This window comes from Triturus cristatus, chromosome 1_2, assembly GCF_964204655.1.
Source record: "Triturus cristatus chromosome 1_2, aTriCri1.1, whole genome shotgun sequence".
Taxonomy (NCBI): domain Eukaryota; kingdom Metazoa; phylum Chordata; class Amphibia; order Caudata; family Salamandridae; genus Triturus; species Triturus cristatus.
In genome coordinates this window covers 1,181,310,753-1,181,333,183 of record NC_140580.1, presented here as the reverse complement: position 1 = coordinate 1,181,333,183, position 22,431 = coordinate 1,181,310,753, and the positions used below count along the sequence as shown (strand labels likewise).

The 22,431-nt window shown below is 45.8% G+C and overlaps 1 protein-coding gene across 8 annotated transcripts in view; it reads left to right on the top strand.

The window, feature by feature from the left end:
• Window positions 1–22,431, top strand: part of ODF2 (outer dense fiber of sperm tails 2) — a 433,573-nt gene that overhangs the window by 320,650 nt on the left and 90,492 nt on the right. For all 8 annotated transcript variants that reach the window (XM_085614079.1, XM_085614083.1, XM_085614082.1 and 5 more), the window contains 6 exons: window positions 4,816–4,887; window positions 5,949–6,065; window positions 14,680–14,865; window positions 15,315–15,424; window positions 17,982–18,117; window positions 21,649–21,759. In XM_085614079.1, coding sequence (XP_085470205.1) covers window positions 4,816–4,887; window positions 5,949–6,065; window positions 14,680–14,865; window positions 15,315–15,424; window positions 17,982–18,117; window positions 21,649–21,759 — 732 coding nt within the window. The remainder of the gene's footprint in view (window positions 1–4,815; window positions 4,888–5,948; window positions 6,066–14,679; window positions 14,866–15,314; window positions 15,425–17,981; window positions 18,118–21,648; window positions 21,760–22,431) is intronic.

Genomic DNA, 22,431 nt, shown 5'->3' with positions numbered 1-22,431 from the left:
CCTTTCATGCTTCCCTCACCTGTGATTTATAGGTCTTATTCCTCCAATGCCTCCCTCGCCTCTGCTCTCCAAGTCTCTCCCCTAGCTTCTCTTGCCTGTGATATCTAGGTCTCCCTCCCATGCTTCCATCACCTGTGATTTGTGTCTCTCTCCTTCCTTGCTTCCCTCACCTGTGACCTGTCTTACTATTACCATGATACCCTTCACCTCTGATCTGTGTCGTACTCCTTCTATGCTTGCCCGTTATATGTCTCCTCCCTGGATTCCCTTGCCTGTGATCTATGTTTTACTCTTTCAGTGATGCTTCCCCAGCATGTTGTCCATGCTGTCTTTGGGCTTGGTCTTGCCTTTTATCTGTACCTTACTCCATACGTTCTCGTGCTGTGACATGAAGCTCTTATGCCAGCCTCTGTTCTCAGAACTCTGCCTTATTACTCTCTTATTGCTTATGTTTCTTGTGCATCTCTTCATTCTGTCTTACTACTCTCATGCATCTCTTTATTCTGTCTTCTCCTGTGCAGCTCTTTATTTCGTCTTACTCCTCTCGTGCAGCCCTTTATTCCATCTTACTCATCTCGTGCAGCTCTTTATTTTGTCTTACTCCTCTTGTGCAGCTCTTTATTCCATCTTACTCTTCTCATGAATCTTTGTTCCGACAGTACTCCTCTCGTGCATCTCTCTATTCCATCTTACTTGTCTCATGAATCTCTATTCCATCTTACTCCTCTCATGCATCTCTCTATTTCGTCTTACTTCTCTCTTGCATCTCTTTATTCTGTCTTACTCCTCTCATGCATCTCTTTATTCTGTCTTACTCATCTCATGCATCTCTTTATTCTGTCTTACTCTTCTTGTACATCTCTTTATTCAATTTTACTCCACGTGCACCTTTCTAGTCTGTCTTATTCCTCTTGTGTGGATCTTTATTCCGTCTTACTCCTCTTGTGCATTTCTTTTTCATCTTATTCCTCTCGTGCACCTTTTTATACTGTATCACTCCACTTGCACCTTTCTAGTCTCTTACTCCTCTCGTGCATCTCTTCATCCCGTCTTACTCCTCTCGTGCATCTCTTTATTCTGACCTCCTCTCGTGCATCTCTTTATTTCATGTTACTCCACTTGAGCATCTCTTTATTCCGTTTTACTCCTCCCATGCATCTCTTTATTCTGTCTTACTCCCCTTGTGCATCTCTATTCCATCTTACTCCTCTGATTCATGCATCTTTGTTCTGTCTTACTCCTCTCATTCATGCATTGCTCTATTCTGTCTTAATCATCTCGTGCATCTCTTCATTCCATCTTACTCCACTTTCACCTTTCTAGTCTCTTACTCCTCTCATGCATCTAATCTCTCTAGTCTGTATCTTTCTCTCATACATCTCTTGTGTCCGTTGTACTCCTGTCATGCTCCTCTCTAGTTTGCATCTTACACCTGTCATGCCACTGTTGTGTCTGTCTTGCTCCTCTCATGCATCTCTCTATTCCGTCTTACTCCTCTCATGCATCCCTTTATCCCATCTTACTCCTCTCATGCATCTCTTTATTCTGTGTTAATCCACTTGCACCTTTTTTAGTCTGTCCCACTCCTCTTGTGCATCCATTTATTCCGTCTTGCTTCTCTCATGCATCTTTCTTCCATCTTACTCTCCCTTTCATCTCTATTCTGTCGTACTCCTCTCATGCATCTCCTTATTCTGTCTTACACCTCTTGTGCATCTTTACATGCACCTTTCTAGTCTCTTACTCCTCTCATGCATCTCTTTATTCTATTTTACTCCTCTCATGCATCTCCTAATTCAATTTTACTCATCTCGTGCTTCTCTTTATTCCGTCTTACTCTTCTCGTGCATCTCTTTATTGCGTCTTACTCCACTTGCACCTCTCTAGTCTGTCGTGCTCCTCTCATGCATCCCTTTATTCCGTCTTACTCCTCTCGTGCATCTCTTTATTCTGTCTTACTCCTCTCGTGCATCTCTTCATTCCGTCTTACTCCTCTCATTCATGCATCTCTTTATTACGTCTTTCTCATCTCATGCATCTCTTTGCACCTTGTGCATCTCTTCATTCCATCTTACTCGACTTTCACCTTTCTAGTCTGTGACTTACTCCTCTCATGCATCTCATCTGTCTACTCCGCATCTATTTCTCTCATACATCTCTCTTGTTCTCTTACACCTATGATGCCACAGACTTGTCTGTCTTACTCCTCTCATGCAACTCTTTATTTCGTCTTGCTCCTCTCATGCATCTCTTTAATCTGTCTTACTCCACTTGCACCTTTCTAGTCTGTCCTACTCCTCTTGTGCATCTCTGTATTCTGTCTTAATTCTCTCATGCATCTTTTCATTCCGTCTTATTTCTCTCATGCATCACTATTCCGTGTTACTCATCTTGTGCATCTCTTTTTTCCCTGTTACTCATCTTGTGCAGCTCCATATTCTCTTACTCATCCCATGCATCTCTTTATTCTGTCTTACTCCTCTTGTGCAGCTCTTTATTCCATCTTACTACTCATCTCATGCATCTCTTTATTCCGTCTTCCTCCACTTGCACCTTTCTAGTCTGTTGTACTCCCCTCGTGCATCTCTTTATTCCGAACTACTCATTTCATACATCTCTTTATTCTCTTACTCCTCTCATGCATCATTCTTCCGTCTTACTCCTCTCATGCATCTCTTTATTCCGTCTTACTCCTCTCATGTATCTCTATTTCGTCCTACTACTCCTATGCATCTCTTTATTCCGTCTTACTCCTCTCATGCATCTTTTCATCCCGTCTCACTCCTCTCGTGCATCTCTTTATTCTGACGTACTCCTCACGTGCATCTCTTTATTCCGTCTTACTCCTCCCATGCATCTCTTTATTCTGTCTTACTCCTCTCATGCATCTCTTTATTCTGTCTTACTCCCCTTGTGCATCTCTATTCCATCTTATTCCTCAGATTCCTGCATCTTTGTTCTGTCTTACTCCTCTCATTCATGCATTGCTCTATTCTGTCTTAATCATCTCGTGCATCTCTTCATTCCATCTTACTCCCCTTTCACCTTTCTAGTCTCTTACTCCTCTCATGCATCTCATCTCTCTAGTCCGTATCTATTTCTCATACCATACATCTCTTGTGGTTGTACTCCTGTCATGCTCCTCTCTAGTTTGCATCTTACACCTGTCACGCCACTGTCTTGTCTGTCTTACTCCTCTCATGCATCTCTCTATTCCGTCTTGCTCCTCTCATGCATCTTTCTTCCATCTTACTCTCCCTTTCATCTCTATTCTGTCGTGCTCCTCTCATGCATCTCCTTATTCTGTCTTACACCTCTTGTGCATCTTTACTTGCACCTTTCTTGTCTTACTCCTCTCGTGCATCTCTTTATTCTATTTTACTCCTCTCATGCAATTCCATCTTAATCATCTCATGCATCTCTATTCGTCTTACTCCTCTCGTGCATCTCTTTATTCCATCTTACTCCTCACATTTATGCATCTCTTTATTCCGTGTTACTCCTCTCATGCATCTCTTTATTCCGTGTTACTCCTCTCATGCATCTCTTTATTCCATATTACTCCTCTTGTGCGTCTCTTAATTCCATCCTACTCATCTTGTGTATCTCTTTATTCTGTCTTCTCACATGCATCTCTTTATTCTGTCTTACTCCTCTCATGCTGCTCTTTATTCCATCTTACTTACCTCCTGCATCTCTTTATTCCATTTTACTCATCTCATACATCTCTTTATTCTGTCTTACTCCTCTCATGCATCTCTTTATTCTGTCTTACTCCACTTGCACCTTTCTAGTCTCTTACTCCTCTCACGCAACTCTTTATTCTGTCATACTCCACTTGCACTAGTCTTTCTCGTCTCCTGCATCTCATTATTCCATGTTACTCCTCTCATGCATCACTTTATTCCATCTTACTCTTCTCTTGCATCTCTTTATTTTGCCTTACTCGTCTCGTGCATCTTTTTATTCTACCTTACTCCTCTCTTGCATCTCCACTTGCACCTTTCTAGTCTGTCTTATTCCTCTCGTGCATCTCTTTATTCTGCCTGGCTCGTCTCATGCATCTCTTTGTTCAGTTTTACTCCTCTCATGCATCTCTATTCTGTCTTACTCCTCTGATTCATGCATCTCTTTATTCTGTCTTTCTCCTCTCATGCATCTCTTTGCACCTCGTGCATCTCTGCATTCCGTCTTACTCCACTTTCACCTTTCTAGTCTGTGTCTTAGTCATCTCGCGCATCTCATCTCTCTGATCCGTATCTATTTATCTCATAGATCTCTTGTGTGCGTCGTAGTCCTGTCATGCTCCTCTCTAGTTTGCATCTTTGACCTGTCATGCCACTGTCTTGTCCGTCTTGCTCCTCTCATGCATATCTTTTTTCTTCTCTTGCACCTCACTGGTCTGGGATTTTCTCCTCTCGTGCACTTCTTTAGTCCTCAACTTACTCTCATCATGCTGCTCTATCGTTTGTCTTACTCCTTTCTAGCATCTCTTTAATGTCTTACTCCTCTCATCCACCTCTCTAGTCTGTCTTACTCCTCTCATGGATCTCTCTAGTCTAGTACTCCTTTCATCCACCTCTCTAGTATGCATCTTATTTCTCTCATCCATCTATGTAGTCTTTCCCCTCTCATACATTTCTCTTGTCTTTGTCTTACTCCTCTCATGCACCTCTGTAGTACATGTCTTGCTCCTCTCATACACATCTTTAATCCAAGTCTTACTCCTTCCATGAAGCTCTCTAGTCTGCTTCTTACTCCTGGTGTTCCCCACTGCCTTTGTCTTGATGTTGAAGCTGTTCTTGTTTTCTGCAGCGTCTCCAGTTGCAGTTATGCGAAAGAGAAAAAGAGATGGAGGACCTTCTTAACCAGCTGGCGTCGGAGAAGGTAAACAATGCTGCCTCTTTCTCCATCTATTTCCTTCCCCCATACCTTGTAAAGTTCACATATGTCCTCTTTTCATGGTGGGAAGAGGCGCTCATCTCCATTCACTTCCCAACAGTTCCATCTTTAATGAAGGGACTGGAGCGTGGATCTCTCCCATTCCCTCGGAGCTCACCTCATCTTCCTCGTACTCTCTTCCTCCCACCTCATGTTCTTCCACACGTTCTTGGGTAGGAGGGAACACTCCTCAATCTCTCCCTACCAGTTCTTTTTCTCGCCTCCAGTTTCTCTGCATATCCTCTTCACACAGTGGGTGGGAGGGTGCGCTCCTCGCTCTCCCCTACCTAATTTTTCTCTCACTTCCAGTCTGTCCAAGTCACCTCCTCTTCACACAGTGGGTGAGAGAGGAGGCTTCTCATGCTTTCTGTATCTCATCTTCCTGTCGCCTACGGTTTCTCCCATGTCCTCCTTGGGTCTCAAGGTGCACTGCTCATCTCTCCCCTACCTCCTTTTCCTCCTGCCTCTAGTCTCTCCACCTGACGTCCTCTTCACAGACTGGGTGTGAGGGAATGCTCGTCATTCTTCCCCTCTTCTCCAGTTTTTTCATGTCTCATTATCATACAGTGGGTGGGAGGGAGCTCTCCTTATCTCTCCCTACCTCCCTTTTCCCTCTCCTCTAGTTTCTGCATGTCTTCTCATCATACAGTGGGTGGGAGGGAGCTCTCCTTATCTCTCCCTACCTCCCTTTTCCCTCTCCTCTAGGTTCTGCATGTCTTCTCATCACACAGTGAGTGGGAGGGAGCTCTCCTCATCGCTCCCCTACCTCCTCACCCTCTCGCCTACAGTTTCTCCACATCTCCTTCTCTCTTGTAAGGAAGATATCTTTCTCCTTCCACCTACCCCACATGGCCTCTCGTGGTGGGAAGCATCTCTCTTCTTCTCTTCACCTTCCTCACATTGCCTCCTTTCATAGCAGAGAGAGCTCTTTCTTTCCTCTGTTTTGCATTTCCACCTCAGGGCAGAAGCTCTCCTACAGTTCTAAATGTTACTTTTTTCTGTCTCAGGATCTAGCCCAAACAGCAACAGAGTTCACCAAGTCCATTGAGTGTTCCAAGACCCATTTACAGGCGCAGCTGAAGAAATGTGAGGGTGAGAACAACTGCCTGAGGGCTAAGATCCAGGTGAGAAACACCCCCCGATCAAACACTCACTCTGTTGACACCACCTCACGGAGCCACGCCTACCAGCACCAACGCTTGCACCCCGTCCTCCACTGCCAATCGGAGCAGAACACCTATAACTGTATAGTTTGCTTTGTGTCTCTTTTACCTCTGGCTTCTCTGCTTGAGTTTTATTTCAAATTTTGACCCAAGCTTACATGCCTGTCTAATCCTCGGGGTGCAGCTGTCATGTAAGGGGCAGAGCAGCATGGGTCACAGCGGAAGCTGATCTGCCCAATGAGCACCGGAAGGCATATAGTGCCTCAGTGCAACTTCCTGGTGGACACGAGGCTGGAGTAGTATAAATGTGTTCTGTACGATGAGGCAGCGAGAAATAATGTTTAGCAGTTCAACTGGTCAGTGAGGTTTTCCATTGTTGAGCAGCAGGGGCATCTCTACGAGGCATGCCGTACTTAAGAAAGATGGGAAAAGTTGGTTTAGGGGGCCACAGTTTAGAATGATGGATGGCTTGTTTGAGAAAGAACACCATATACACACAGGCACTTTGACCTTTTGTACATAGTGTATCTTTGTGCTCATATTGGGATTACGGTGAGGATGTGGCAGATGCCCGATGGGTGTGGAGACAAAGAAGGGCTGTCAACAGTTTGATTTCCAGTTAGAGCAAATCGTTTTAATGGCGGCAGTGAAAGTCCTGAGCTTAGTGCAAACTCTCAGACGAGGGAAAACTTAGTTCCTGTGTGTGGAGCATCGCAGGTCAACACTACAGAATGTGTAGGCAGCACAAGGTCATTTTCAGATGGAGGTTTATGAGATCGGCAAAACTTGGATTCTGCAAAGTTCTATATTGTTGCTTAAGGTTTGAGAGAGGTATGTTGGAAAGGTGTAGGCTGTCTTGTTTTCAGTGTTTTATTTTTTGTGGATTTCAGTGTTTTTTATCCGAGTCATTTTCCAAATCTTTTGAAATCAGTGCTTATCTCTGTTTATTCTGCTGCCTAACTATACTAAATTAGACAAAACTGCTTTTTTAGTGTTTACAAAATCTTTTTTGCAGTGATTTTTTTGAAACACATTTAATTTATAGAAGTAATGCAGGGCATGTAGTGCCTTAGGGCATGTAGTGCCTTCCCATTGGAAGTGGGCGCAGTGGACTTACGTCAGACTGCTTTAAGCACCAAGAGTCTGTGTATCGCACTCTCTATCGTACTCGCATCGCGTTACCTTTCTCACTCACACTGTCAGGATCTGTCTGGTTTGCAGGACTGTTCATTAAAAGTATAAATGCTGTTTTCAACTGGTTTAATAAATTAATTCCCAGGCACAGTTGGGGGTCATTCATTTATTCCTTACTGAATATTATCACATTGTAGGGGTGATCAACCCTGCCAACAACATAGTACCTTGTGAGACCTTGAAAACTGTTCTAGCAGATTCATGTGCAGCCCTCCGTTCTAAGGCGCCTGGAACATCATGCTTTAGGCATGCCTGCCTCTGCTGTCCTGCGCTCTTTCCCGAACTAACGGAAGGTGGTGCTGCTCTTACCAAGAGTTTTCACAGCAAATATCTCGCTATAAGTTAGTCCTGACCGTGAACAGACATCACATTTTATTCTGGGACTTAATTTTAGTGTTAATTTTGTAACTATGGGGTACAAACCCCAGCAGTAGAGTACAGTTGGATAATAAAGCAGGGTTAGCTGAAGGGATCATCCGTAACAATAGGAGCCTTTGTAGCTATACGTTTTGTTGGTGTGTGGAAAGTCTATCCCATGTGAATAGTACCGCCGTCGTTTCACAGGTGGCTACCGCTACACCTTGCATTGCACTTTTAAAGCCTGGGCCATTGGCAGTTAACCTGTTATCAATACTAATTTGTTAGAAAAGGGGGCTGATGTATCAAAGTGTTTTACCTAGTCTGTCTCTGTTGGTAAATGGGATGGTATGTATTGGCCAAGCTTCTTACGAGCCAGCCATTTCGCCAATCAATGAAATAATTAAATGCTGCCAAACAATCAAGTCTTTCTTGCTGCTGCAACGTTACAATGTGTGGCCCCTTCAGAAATAAATTACTTCTCTCACTTTCTTTACTTTTATTGGCATTTCAGTTTGTTGCTTTTCAGGTGTTTATCACTGTTTATATTCAAGAAAAGAGACCGGTAGTAGTGTTACCTATAAGGGAAATAACCACACATCCAATCAGTTGACGTATCTCTAGATACCAGTAATGGGCGTGTACAATGTTAATAATGTTGCTTTATTTGCAACATGGTGCTATGTTAGCTTCGAACACCTACTACCTAGAGTTGCTATCTGCACATTATGAAATAACATGCATGTCACTATACACAAAAAAGAAGCTATTACAGCACACCCCTGCCAACTAAATAGATTTTTGGGAAATAAATAAAAAAGACCATTAATTACTTACTGATGTCCTTATTGGATTATTTTGAATGCCATATTTATTACGTGTCTCATTGTATCACCCTCATGTTGTAGAGATTAACTTGACCACGGAACCTATTTAATACTTGTCCAGTACTGTTTTTGGATAATAGAAATCTATTTAGTTGGTAGGGGTGTGCTGTAATAGTTTCTTTTTTTGTGATCAGTGTTTATATGTTTACACTGATCTAGACTGTTTCACTTGTGGTGGGATTTTATTAGTTATTATAGGTTTACATTGAAACAGGATAACCTAGAAGGCAGAAGTGAGTTTATATGGCGAAGCTTGGCTTTTACCAACAGGGAGAAAGTATTTAGGGAGTGGCAAAGTTTAGGGGGTGGGTCTGGACCATGGAGGCAGGAGTAAGGTTGGGTCCCTAGTGCACAGGAACCAGTATCCTTTGTAAGTTGGGGCATTGAGCAGTTCAGTATGAAATGTCTGAGAGCCCTCCACGGGCAGATAGATGTAAAGTAATCTGAATACGAAATAGGAGATGAGAAGTGAACGATGGAAATGATAAAAGGTTTCTTTCATCTGAATTTAGATGGTTGGAAATTCAAAATGAGGAGATAATATAGTCAATGAAAAAAAGGTAACCAGGGATAGAGCTTTGGGAATGTTGGTGGGTAGAAACCTGGTGGGGAGAGCGAGGACTAAGGCAGATGAAGTAGGTAGAGGTAGGATTATTACCATTCCAGACCTGGGCCACGGTGGGCTCCGACTGCAAGGGTAACATAATGTGTTGAATACCACAAAAAAGAATAATCATGAGAAAATAAAAGTCTTCAAGAGGGCCCAATGTCAAGGAATGGATCGAAGAGAAATAGATCTAGGTTAAGTGGCGAGCAGGATTTCTGCAAAGCTAATTGGTGAACACTTCTTAAAATAAATGCTGATTGGCTGAGAGATGTAATTTACTGGTCCACTGAAACCAACCCCTCTGAGAGTCTTACTTCCTGCATTTCAGAACATCAGATTGGTAAGAGAAGGATTGGGGTATCCCGGGATTCCGTACAATCTTGGCCGCAGGGTGTAGCTGAATACATCAGGGTGCTAAAGTTGAAAGCTACGGTTTTGGCCTTTAAAGCTTTTCGCTGGAAAAGGCAGGAGAGTTCTGATTTAAACAGGGTACACATCTACAGTGTTTCCCATTAACCATGTTGACATCTGTTGGTGAAGTCCTGCACGGTCTGGAATGGAGCTTAGATCATTGACAATGAGTAACCATCTGACTTCAGACCTTAACCAGGATGTAGAAGGGCTGAGCAAGGAATGGAAGCGACTTGCTAAAGGTCTGTACGTCTTAAGGTAGCAGGAGCGAAGCATCATAGGTTTGTCATTGCCACAGCACTTAAGTACATTCCAAAGGTGAGGTTCACTCTGGTACCAACATTTTCATTACAAGGGAACCTGCAATGCCCCATATTGGCATCGAGGAAGGGGGAGGACCTGTCCTATATGGACTACTCACTGTAAGAAAGTGGCCCTGTATATACTGCACCAAAGTAAGGTTCAGTGTGCACCGATTCCACAGTCCCCAGAGGTTTGGCAGAGGCTAAAGTTAGATAGAACCTTACTCTCTAAAGTGGTAGCTTGGTCGAACAGTAAGGCAGTATCAGAGGACAGTGTAAAGCATTTGTTGTACACACTCAGTCAGCAAATGAATTCACACACTCCAGAACTGGACTCTAGGCCAATTGTGTTTGAATAAAAATATACTGTTGTTTATTTTAGAACCACACGTAGGTATCAAAATACTTTCTCAGAATGAAATGCTGTAGTTGTATACTTCCAATAAGTAATAGACTTTCAAATGCAATAGTTACAGTTGTTGCAATAGGCAACACAATTCAAACACAATTATAACATTGAGCTCAATGGGAATTTTTAAGTAAATGCAATTTCAATTACTTGTGTGTTATTTTCTTACTCGGGGTTGGATCCTGGATTCAACCCTGGTGCATTTCCTGTAAACAGTTGAAAGAAATTGTTTTCGTTACACAGGCGATTTTTAAGGAATATTTGTAGGTTTCAAAAATCGTCACTTAAAAGAATTTCTGGCAAAAACCAGGCAATGTTATCCTATGGAGGAAAATCAAGTTATCGGTAAGTACAGTTGTAATTACTTTACAGGGTCAGTGCTGGGCACCAAGATCCAGCCCTGGGATCTCTCCTGATAACAGGTGAGTAATTTCGTTTTCGTTGTTCGTCTGATTTTTAGTGAATATTTTAAAGTTTCAAAACTTGACAGTTAAAAGAATTTCCAAGTGAAACTAGTCAATGTTACCCTATGGAAGAAAAGTGAGTTATCGGCTTTTGGGTAAGTACTCGACTGGCAGAGTTAAGGTTCTGGGCATAGACTCAGGGGTCTCCCAGGGTCAGGTAGGTACAGTTGTTACACCCTCAGCGGCACAGGGGCAGCCGGGTGCAGAGAGAGTTAGGCCCATTGTTAGCCTATGGGGGGCAGGGGGCTTTTGGTTGGTGGCTGCTTGCAGGCAGGCCACGCGGCTGTGGAAGCTGGGCTCCTGGTCACTCACACAGGGCAAGTGGGGAAGTAAGATAGGATAGAGGTTGCACTTCCAGGGGTACTCGGGCGGTTGGGTGCAGAGTACTTTTGAGCCGTCGGGCGCTCAATGTATTTCAGTGGAGAAGCTACCAGATGAACAAAGGCTGCAAGCTCAGGGACGGAGATTCTTCAGGTGCGACCACCACTTTCGAGAGTTAAGTTGGGAAGCTGTAGGTTAGGTAGGCACCCAGGAGTTGGGCACAGGGGGCCTCAGGGCGCCGGGTGGAGGGGTGTCTTTTCGCGTCAGGAAATCTTACCCTCTGCTGGTCGCGGTTGGAGGGGTCCCTGGTTCTGAGGCTGCAGGTGTCGTCAGGAGCGTCGAGGAGAGTCCTTGGGTGCTGGATTCTTGGTCACAGTCTCCAGGGGGACGTCCTCGTGGTCTTTGTCCACTCAGGCACAGACCGGGCTCGGCGGGTGCAGAGTGTGCAGGAGTCGCGGTTCCTGGCTGGCACCAGGGGTTTGTTGCTTGCTTTGAGCACAACCACTGCTCGTGGGAGTCCCAGTCTTTTAGATGAGCACTGGAGACGCCGGGTTTTAGCAGGAGCAGGTTCGAGGGTCGACGGGCCTGTAGGGCTGGGGCCAAGTCAGTTGGTGTCGTCCTCTTGTTAGCAGCTGCAAGGCAGGTCTTCTTGTTCTTCTTTCTTGTTTTTGATTCGGGATCTGAGGAAGGAAGGTTCAGGGAGCCCCTAAATACTAAATTTAGGGGCGTTACAGGTAGGTAGAGGTCAGGGACCAATGGGTCCCTTCCCTGGGGTGGGTACACGCCCTAGCCTGCCACTCTCCTGTGGGAGGGGGCAGGAGCCTAGTCCTGATTGAGTAGGGATCCCCATCCTCAAGATGGCCTGAGCCCGGAGTTGTGCTTCACCTCATCTCCCCCACCTGAGGGGTGGGGTTGGCAGAGGCTGGCACTCCCCCTTTCCTCACTTAGGTTTTCCCGCCGATCTTCCCGCCAGAGTGGGGGTCAGAACTGCTAGGGGCCAGTTGATGAGTACAGCAAGTGGCCTGGAGAAGCTCACAAAGGCGGTATGCCTTTGAAGCTTCCCCTGCCCATCCTGGGGAGGAGACCTAGCACCTTGCCCAGGACGTGCATTGTTGCAGACCCACAAGAACGGATGGCTCTCTACCCAGGGGTCCAGCAACATGTCTGCTGGGTGGCAGCCTCTCGGTCAGGACGCTGGTTGTTGGTTAGGTTCAGGGGGCATCTCTAAGATGCCCTCTGTTGTGCATTCTTCATTAAATCCCACACTGGCATCAGTGTGGGTTTATTGTGCTGGGAAGTTTGATACCAAACTTCTCAGTTTTCAGTGTAGCCATCATGGTGCTGTGGAGTTCGCGATGACAACCTCCCAGCACCATATACTCTTAATTGCAGCACTGCACTTACAGGGCCCAGGAATGGACCTGGGTACTGTAGGGGTACAGGGCTCATGCACTTGTACCCACACCACTGGCATAGGGCACCCAGCTAGAGGGGTGACTGAGGTATGAAAGGGCAGTGTGTTTTGTGGGCATGGCACACAGGAATGTGTGCCATGTCGACTCTGTTTTGTTCTGCACCCAGACACTCAGCCTGCAAAGGCAGTGTGTGTGTGTGTCACGGAACAGGGCCTCTAAGGGTGGCACAATAAGTGCTGCAGCCCTTAGGGGCCTTGTCTGGTCACAGGGCCCTGGGTACTTAGGATAGCATTTACCAGGGGCTGACTTGTGGCCAGAGATGCCAATTGGGTTTAGGCTTCATGCAGTTTTAGGGAAGGAACACAGGCCCTGGGCACCTGATTGGCAGGAGCCCAGGGCACACTCAAAGTACATCAGCAATTCAGCAAAAAGTGGGGGCATACCATGCAAGAGAGATGGCACTTACTCACACTCACTCCTTCAGCAGATTTTTCTATTGTTTCCTCCTCTCTATCTCCACTACAAAGTGGTCATTTAGACTCTGCAGATGATAGAGAGAGAAACACAGTTCTACCTCTGAATAATCTTAGAGACTGTTTTGGCCTAATCTGGTCGCGCCATTAAGCTTGTGACAGTGGAAAGGCTATTTCTGCCTCTACTTCCCAGGGCGCACAGCTGCCATTCGACTACACCTATATTCCACTCTCAGTAACTGAAAGATGTCTTGGATCTGGTAGCTGGCCTCATTCTCACCCTGCTCAGGGCTACTCATGTTATCAGTGGTGGAAGGATAAATATGCAGGTAGATCGCCAGGATTATCACATTCAGTTTAATCACAGACTCCTGGAGGAAATGTTAGTCCACCAATCATTGCCATATAGGCACCGCATCCGTCAATAGGCGATCATGAGTGACTGATCTAAGAGCTCAAGTTGTCATTGCCTCATTCTTTCAAGGAGAATCGGCCATCTTGGAAGCAGTCAGGAACCCGTACAACAGTAAAGTTCACACTCTGCCTGTTCATATGTAATTGGAGACTAGGGGTGCCTCTCAGATTTGTTCCATGTGAAAGCAAGCTTTTGCGTGACGTTTTGAACTTTCCCCATAAGGAAGCCTCTTCTGACACCAGCCTTCAGTGTTCTGAATCTTGACACTTATATCTTTTGAAACAAGGACCTCTGGTGACATTAAAGCAGTGACCGCACAAACATCTTTTTGCTGTTGGTTTCTGGCACACTTAGATGAAAGGAGCTCTGCAAACTCAGTCATCAGAGGAGCTCACGTTGTCTTCGATGAAGATGAGCTTGTTTAGAGCCCACTGTTAATTTTCCCAAAATTCTTTGCATTTGTTGCTTGAATCCGGATGTTTTTCATCGAGCTTTTCTTTCCCAATCATTCATCAAAAGCTGGAAGGACTTAGTCTGTAGAGCTCCCCTATTTTTGATCTGGGTGCGTCCAAACTGTTTCTCCGGTGTAGATGTTACTTGTTACTCTTCGATCCTGCAACAGTCAAAGACCTGGCCAACTCTTCTGGCGCACGTTGTATTGTACCTTTAGCTGAAGAGAGCAGTGCTCTTCGAAGTATAAATGATCAAGCAGAAATGCACACTCAGGCTCTCTGATGTAAGCAGCCTTGAGTTTTCAAGTCTTCAAGAAGGCCCAATGTAACACAGCCAGCTGGGCTAATCCTTCACCCTTTTTGGAAACCTGTGCATTGCTTGGTAGCGCCAGGGCTCCCCCCATTTGAGCAGATTATGTTGGAAAATTGTTTTGCCCAGATTGTATACTCAAATTTGTGTTCCTGTTCAAATTTTGGGATATTTCTTTACAACGAAGCGGTCTTATTGAGGTAATAATGAGTAAATGTTCCCAAGAATGTTTTTCCGTGCTCTCTGTCTCCTTGGCGGCATTCTGGCCATGATTTACTTCTACTTAAAAAAAGAGGGTCACTTTTGAAAGAGCTTGGGGCAGAGGAGGGGTGTGGCTGATGTGGGGTGCTCCGGCACATCTGTTGTTAAAGTTGTGAGGCACTGTTTCTAGTACTGTCTAGCTGGCTGATGGAATTCATGAGTTCCTTTGGTGAGTAAAGTTTTCTTGAAATTAATCTGCTTTTAATGTTCTTGCAGTGCTTTGAAAGTGACAAATCAGACTTGTCATTTGGTCTGTTTTCCTCTCTGGTAACTGCCTCTCCCCCTCCTGCTTCACAGGCTCTAGACGGCAACGAAGCAATGCACAAGGAGGAACTCTGCAAGGTGCTGAAAGAGATGCAAGATCTTAAGGCGAGGGCTGACCGGGACAAAGAAGACCTGAAGAAGGCCACACGTGCCCAGAGGCAGCGAGCAGAACGCTGCGAGGAATCCCTGGCACAGTTAGCATGCCAGCTTAAAGGAAAGGTATACGTTTTCTCAAACTGCGCCACGGCTTTTCAGAGCCTGTAGAGCTTGAGCATTCCAGTCCTATAGCTACAGATCAAGGCTTATGCACACCATTGCCATCATTCTTTCTTCTCCCGGCCCTGACATGTTACTCCACCGCAATCCCTAGTGTGATGTTTAACAGCATGACTTTAGATCTAGCTTCAGGGCCAGGAGCTTGTACCCCACCTTGAACTATCTTCTCGCTTACCTGCCTTGTTGCACAGATCTTGTACAAACATCGGAGTTGTGCTTCCCTTGGCAGTTGTACCTCGTGCAAATGACTTCTGTATACATGTCATAAGAGCTTATGTAGTGCAGATTGTTATGATTTATATGTGCATCAATTAGGCAGCCGAGGAGTTAAAGCGCCTCCTCCAGGGTACTGCATCTGATCCTGTTTTCTTGGCTCACTCTCATGGCTACAGGAAACTCAACTGGAAGAAGCCTTGGCCTGTGTGGAGACCTGGAGGGCCAAAGTCAACAAACTGCAATGTGAGAAGAAGCAGCTAGAAGATGAGGTCACCTGTCTCAGCATGTACGTATTCTCTGCAGAGCCTGGGGGGCACGATTGGGGCTCTGGCCAGAGAAGAAGGATGTGGGGGACCATATCAGGATGGGGGTTGTAGAGAATAACTGTTGACTTATATTGAGGGGGAGTTGTAGAGCTTCATTTTTAATGTGTGGATTCTTATTAGACGGTGAAGGCGTTGCATAGAGGATGGAGGCTGAAAACACAAGAGTGGAGCTTCTTCTAGAGAAGCAGATGTTATTAAAAGGCTAGGGTTGGGACTTTGTTTCAGAAGGTGGAGCGTTGCGTACAGGATGGAGACCGAAGACACAAGAGTGGAGCTTCTTCTAGAGAAGCAGATGCTATTAAAAGGCTAGGGTTGGGACTTTGTTTCAGAAGGTAGAGCATTGCCTAGAGTGGAGACCGAAGACACAAGAGTGGAGTTTCTACTAGAGAAGCAGATGTTATTAAAAGGCTAGGGTTGGGACTTTGTTTCAGAAGGTGGAGCGTTGCGTACAGGATGGAGACCGAGGACACAAGAGTGAAGTTTCTACTAGAGAAGCAGATGTTATTAAAAGGCTAGGGTTGGGACTTTGTTTCAGAAGGTGGAGCGTTGCGTACAGGATGGAGACCGAAGACACAAGAGTGGAGCTTCTACTAGAGAAGCAGATGTTATTAAAAGGCTAGGGTTGGGACTTTGTTTCAGAAGGTAGAGCATTGCCTAGAGTGGAGACCGAAGACACAAGAGTGGAGTTTCTACTAGAGAAGCAGATGTTATTAAAAGGCTAGGGTTGGGACTTTGTTTCAGAAGCTGGAGCGTTGCGTACAGGATGGAGACCGAGGACACAAGAGTGAAGTTTCTACTAGAGAAGCAGATGTTATTAAAAGGCTAGGGTCGGGACTTTGTTTCAGAAGGTGGAGCGTTGCGTAGAGGATGGAGATCGAAGACACAAGAGTGGAGCTTCTACTAGAGAAGCAGATGTTATTAAAAGGCTAGGGTTGGGACTTTGTTTCAAGGTGAAGCGTTGCGTAGAGGATGGAGATCGAAGACACAAGAGTGGAACTTCTAGTAGAGAAGCAGATGTTATTAAAAGGCTAGGGTCGGGACTTTGTTTCAGAAGGTGGAGCGTTGCGTAGAGGATGGAGATCGAAGACACAAGAGTGGAGCTTCTACTAGAGAAGCAGATGTTATTAAAAGGCTAGGGTTGGGACTTTGTTTCAAGGTGAAGCGTTGCGTAGAGGATGGAGATCGAAGACACAAGAGTGGAACTTCTAGTAGAGAAGCAGATGTTATTAAAAGGCTAGGGTCGGGACTTTGTTTCAGAAGGTGGAGCGTTGCGTAGAGGATGGAGATCGAAGACACAAGAGTGGAGCTTCTACTAGAGAAGCAGATGTTATTAAAAGGCTAGGGTTGGGACTTTGTTTCAAGGTGAAGCGTTGCGTAGAGGATGGAGATCGAAGACACAAGAGTGGAACTTCTAGTAGAGAAGCAGATGTTATTAAAAGGCTAGGGTCGGGACTTTGTTTCAGAAGGTGAAGCGTTGCGTAGAGGATGGAGATCGAAGACACAAGAGTAGAGCTTCTACTAGAGAAGCAGATGTTATTAAAAGGCTAGGGTTGGGACTTTGTTTCAGAAGGTGGAGCGTTGCGTACAGGATGGAGACCGAGGACACAAGAGTGAAGTTTCTACTAGAGAAGCAGATGTTATTAAAAGGCTAGGGTTGGGACTTTGTTTCAGTAGGAAGATTTATACTAGGAAAGGAAGATGGAACTTTGTTTCCAGCACTTGAGTGGAAGAAGGGTTGTGCCTTAGTCCTAAGAGGTGTTGTCGTATTAGGGGGGGGGGGGGGGGGGGGGGGTGAATTAGATGCATCAAAGGAAACTTGTGATACTGATGCTCCTTATTTGAGTAGGAATGATGGTTGAGGAACCCTCACTGTCCCACCAGGGCAGTTTCCACACTGTAGACTCCTTTGAGCCCAAACAGATTAAGACACCCCTCTTGCTCTAAAATCTGTTGTCTCCTATTTTTTTGTTGTCATAACCCAGAGACTTGGAGAACCCTGAGCGTGCGAGGTCAGAGTTAGTTTGAGATGAAGAATTCAGCTCTGAAAATGTTTTTTCACTAGTCCTCTCAGATAATTCCCTCACCTTCACTCGCACCTCCCCCAGCCCACCTACACAGTAACTAACCCCTTTTATCTTCATTACAGATGCACTCTCCTGCTCTGCACTGCGGGCCAGTACTTTACTTTCTGCTCACAATCTCATTTGTCCACCCTTTTGGCTCCTCCACCTCTACCTTGCAGCACCCGCTCTCACTTTTCCACCACGTAAAACATAAATAACTTCTGACTGCAGTAGAGCCTGTTAGAGCTGACAGCGTGGGCTATGTGTTGGGTATGGGTTGATTTAAATGTTTGAGGGACATGCATTAGTGAGAGAGAATTAATTGTGTTCTGCTGGTGGAGTGGAGGGTTGGGGGGGGACTTGTTGACTGACTTGAGTAGCATTGCTCCCCATTCTTAATTGGGGGTGCTTTTGGATTCTGGTAGACGTTTGAGACTCTGATTTCTTTGGACAGCCGTGTTCAGGAGCTGATAGAGGAACGGCAGTGCATCGAGGAAAAGGCGCGGCAAGAGAAGGAGTGTCTTTTAGAAAAAATGCACCGACTGACTCAGGAAAACCAGTGCATAAAACTAGAATACGATCGATTGAAGGTCAGTATTGCTCTTCCACCCATTCTGCCCTCTGTGCTGGGTTTCCGCTAGATGGGGAGAAGCTTGAAATATGTAAGCCACATCCCACCCAATCTTTATCTTGGACTTGGTAGGTGGAGGGTCGGGGATGTAGCTTTTTGGCACCTAAGGTCCTTAAGTGTACAGTAGTAAGTGCTAATGTCAATTGTTTATTTGATGCTGTTTTGAATCACTCAGATTTGTGGAAGACAATGCTAAAATATAAAATAAATAAGAAAATGTAAAACGCATAACTGCAGTAAGAGCAAAGACCCCATCCCTGATGTTAAGTGCTCTTAGCTCAACAAGCAGAGAAAGCAGAAAAAGCCAACTTTCAAGATGAGAGTTTCATAACCTAGTAGAGGTAAAGTTGTTCTAGAGCAATGGTCGGATTGTGTCATGCCACTGTGCAGGTAACGGAGAAGGCCAAGGACTTGATTTCACCTCTTTGAGGCCTCTTGGATCACCAGGAGACTCCGTGCGCTTGAGGGATGTAAAACTCACAACTTTTACCCAATTGACAAGGAAGCAGTATTCCTGTCATCGCTAGTGAACCGATCCCAGTTCTCTGTGCAGGAAGCTAAATGGAAGCCTCCCAGTATTTCTTAAGATGGTTCCACTCCCTCGTAGCAGGCATTAAGTGGTGGGGTGCTGCGTGTTAGTGTTGAGGGTTCAGCCTCTGTTTTTCTATTTTCCTTTTTCCTGTCCCTTCGGTTCTTAACATTGTTTTTTTAAATCTGCTTTGTTTGTATTTGCATCTCCCACTGAACTGCCCTTGTAACAACCTGTGACAAAGCAGAGTGCCTCATGCATGTGTTCGCAGCAGGTTCATGCTCCACAGGCCTCAGGGTTCTTCCTCCTCCTGTGTCGGGGGCAGGGAGCTACAGCTACCTTCACCATCATCAACCATGATGGACCCTTGCTTTGAATTGGCCTGATGTTGCCGAGCCCACCCTTGCATAACTACGCCCCCCCCTCCTCCCTGCAGCAGCCATAGAGAAGTGGACAAAGACCTGAGCATGGATTAGCTTCTAGATGTGATAGTAAGTTCCTTCACACCCAGCGCTGGCGGTAACCAGGTAAGCTTCCTTCACACAACAAATAGCGTATGTTGCAACAGGAGCTTCTCACGCACAGCCATTGCGTGCTAGCGCCCAGAAACGGGCACTGCACGGGCAGCAGCAGATTACCTGACAAATGGAACCACAGCAGCACCAGTGCCAGAGTCCTTTCCGCACAGTGACAGTGTCCAGGCACATAGAGCAGCAGGGCTGTGCACTGCATGACACCCGTGTGTTTTTTTATCCCTTGCAGGAAGCAGATTGTGAGTGCATGAGAATATAAAGTAACACCAGCCTCCCCCTTAACCCCCACCTTTAATTATGTTAACACACGCTGAACAGCAGTAAGAAAACACGACATGTGATTGTTCCGCTGTGGTTGGGTGACCATTTGCGAGAAGTAGCTGCTTTAACTGGCTTCAAGGGGTGGAAACTGATGGGCATCGATTACTTAGGGAATGTATGGAAAGGGGATTCCCCCCACACATTCGAGTATCTCCACGGGGAATTTAACCTTCACCAGTCACAGAGGTACCATCATACTCGAATCTTGCATGCCTTACGAACACATATACATAGTGGTACGCCTATTCAGGAATACTCCCCGCTGGAGGATAGGTTGTTACTTGATCCCATCACAGAGAAACCATCATCCACGATCTATCGCAAACTAATAAACAACGTACCTGACCCCCTAATCACCCTCCGAGAAGCTTGGGCCAAAGACCTTGGAAGCATAGACGATGAGGACTGGCAGGAATCATTGCAGAGCCCTAGAGAGATCGCAATCCGCGCTAGATTTAGACTAGTGCAACTAAAGATCCTACACCACACTTACTATCCCCGCACGCACCCCTACACACGGGGCAGGATTCCGTCAGCGTAGTGTGTTAGGGGATGTCAGCAAGAGGGCACCTTCCTCCATATCCTATAGGAATGGCCCGAGATAATTCACTTCTGGAAGAAAGTCACCGATACCATGTCTAGGGTGGTGGGGGAGACAGTCCCGATGGAGCCGAAGTGGCTCTTGCTGATGATTAAAGGCAACACTGATTGGTCTAGGTATATGGAAATATGGTTTGTCCTGGCTGTGGCAATTGCGCAACATAATATTGCTACGGGATGGGGGGCGCTGACACCCCTGCAACTGGAGAAATGGAAGCTACACCTCGAATGGTGCCAAAGGGCCGTAGAAAGTGCGCACAAAAGCAGGGGGTGTGCTAAAAAAATGGAAGAGAGTGTGGGCGCCCCTGCGGAAATACAGAGAATCTGGGGTGGACATATAGAGGTTGGCTGGATGGGGGGTTACTGATTGTCTTTGTTGTTCGCTCATGATTGTTTTACTGCTGATCTCTGTAGTATGCCCAAGTATGGACTTTTGGCACTATTTTGTACTGTATGGTCTCACGAGCATTGTTAATAAAAAAGATTTGTAAAAAACAAAAAGTGAATGTGTTCTGTAGGGATGTTGCCTCCTTGGAGAAAAAAAAATATCTTGAGCAAGCCTCCTGCACGCTCGTCGGCCAGTGTGGCTCCTCCAGATTCACCACCCTCTTCGGGATTGCTACCGAAGGATGGCTCTCTGATTCCAAAAATCAATACTGGCTCTGGACCCAGGACTCGGAGTCGGTTGTCAAGATCATCCACCTGCAGATCGATTCTTCTGTAGGAGGAAGCCAACGCTCCACATCTAGATCTGCGTTTTCAGTGGTGTAACCTGCAACCTTATTTGGTGACTATTGCGGCAGTCGGCAGAAGTTATTGATTGGCTCAGAAGTAAGCCAAAGACGTGGACTCGATGGGTCTCAAAATCGAATACGCTGACATCAGTGAGGCTGGCCAGTAGGTGGTGAGCCCCGATATTAAAGTCTGTTTATTCATAATCTGTATAAAATAGACTATGGTGATCCCATTGCATCTTGAGAAGTGGAGCTTGCCATTTGATTCAGTCCTTACGAATAGCATTACCAATCCCCTGAAAGAGCAGGAAAGCAATGACCTGGTGAAAGAGAGAGACCGATGGGGTGAGGACCCATCACGCCACCTCGGTCATAAAGCAGTAACCTATTCATTTTAGACTCCGATCGGAGTTCACAAGTATATTTTGCTTCTCTAGCACTGTATCTTTCCTGGATTCAGGTGCTTCTTTTGCGTTCCCGTCTGATATTTGAGGGACATTCCAAGCAGGTGTTTAGTGCTGGTCGACAAGTGTTCCAGGTGAGTAACTTTGTCCTTCTTCTTCTAGTTGGAGCTGATTATTCACTTCCTCACTCCTCGAGGCAAGCCCTCGTTCACACTTAGACCTTCAGAGAGTATTTCAAAGATTCCTCTCAAGAACAGATGTATTTTGGTTTTTGGTGCAGTGCTCAGGAGTTTTTGTGCTGCTCTGCAGCGTCTTGATTTGGAATGCTGAGGGAAGCGTAGACTCTGAAGTCAATGTATTTCTGTTTAGGCGACTACCTGTGCCGTGGAGGAGAAGCTGAACCAGGCCCAGGCAGAGGTGCAACAACTAAAGGCCACAGTGCGGCAATATGAGAGTCTGGTGGAAAGCTACAAGTGCCAGGTACAGCTGCCCTTCAGAGTCTGCTTTGATGGCTGGTGTATATTGCTTTCCTGTACTCCTCTGCATGCTCTCTACAAATCTCCTCTTCCATTCTTCCTGCCCAACCTCACTTGTATCTCACTACCCATTCTTTGTCTCTCTCCGACTTCTACAGACGTATGTATGATTTGAAATTTCTAATGGCTGAACCAAGGTTGCTATCAATGAAGCATTGTACAGGGGGGAAGCCGTTTCTCCCTAATTTGGAGGAGGGTTGGGATGATCTGATGTCAGAGAGTATGATGCTCCAGATCCTGGGGGGCGGGGTATTATGAGAAGGCTCACTTTCTCTTTCCTGCAGTGTTTAGTTTGTAATCTGGCAGTGTCGAGCTCTTCCAGCCATTGACCCCGCATATTAGTTGGCTTGGTAATCAGTCCTGGTGCACAGGTTGTAGTAAGGGATGCAGCTGATCTTGAGGATGATCCCGGCTTGCAAGGAGAGCCAGTGTAGGTCCTTGAGTGTGATGTGATGTGCTCGGATTTCTTCAGCCTTTGGTGAGCCGTGCTGCTGCTTGAAGGATGCCTTTCAGAGGAGCAAGGGTAGTCCCTGGGATTCTGTTTAGTAGAATGTCGCTTCATCAAGATGAGAGATCAAATGACACTCTGAAGTCTTCCACTGAGAGAAAAGGTTTT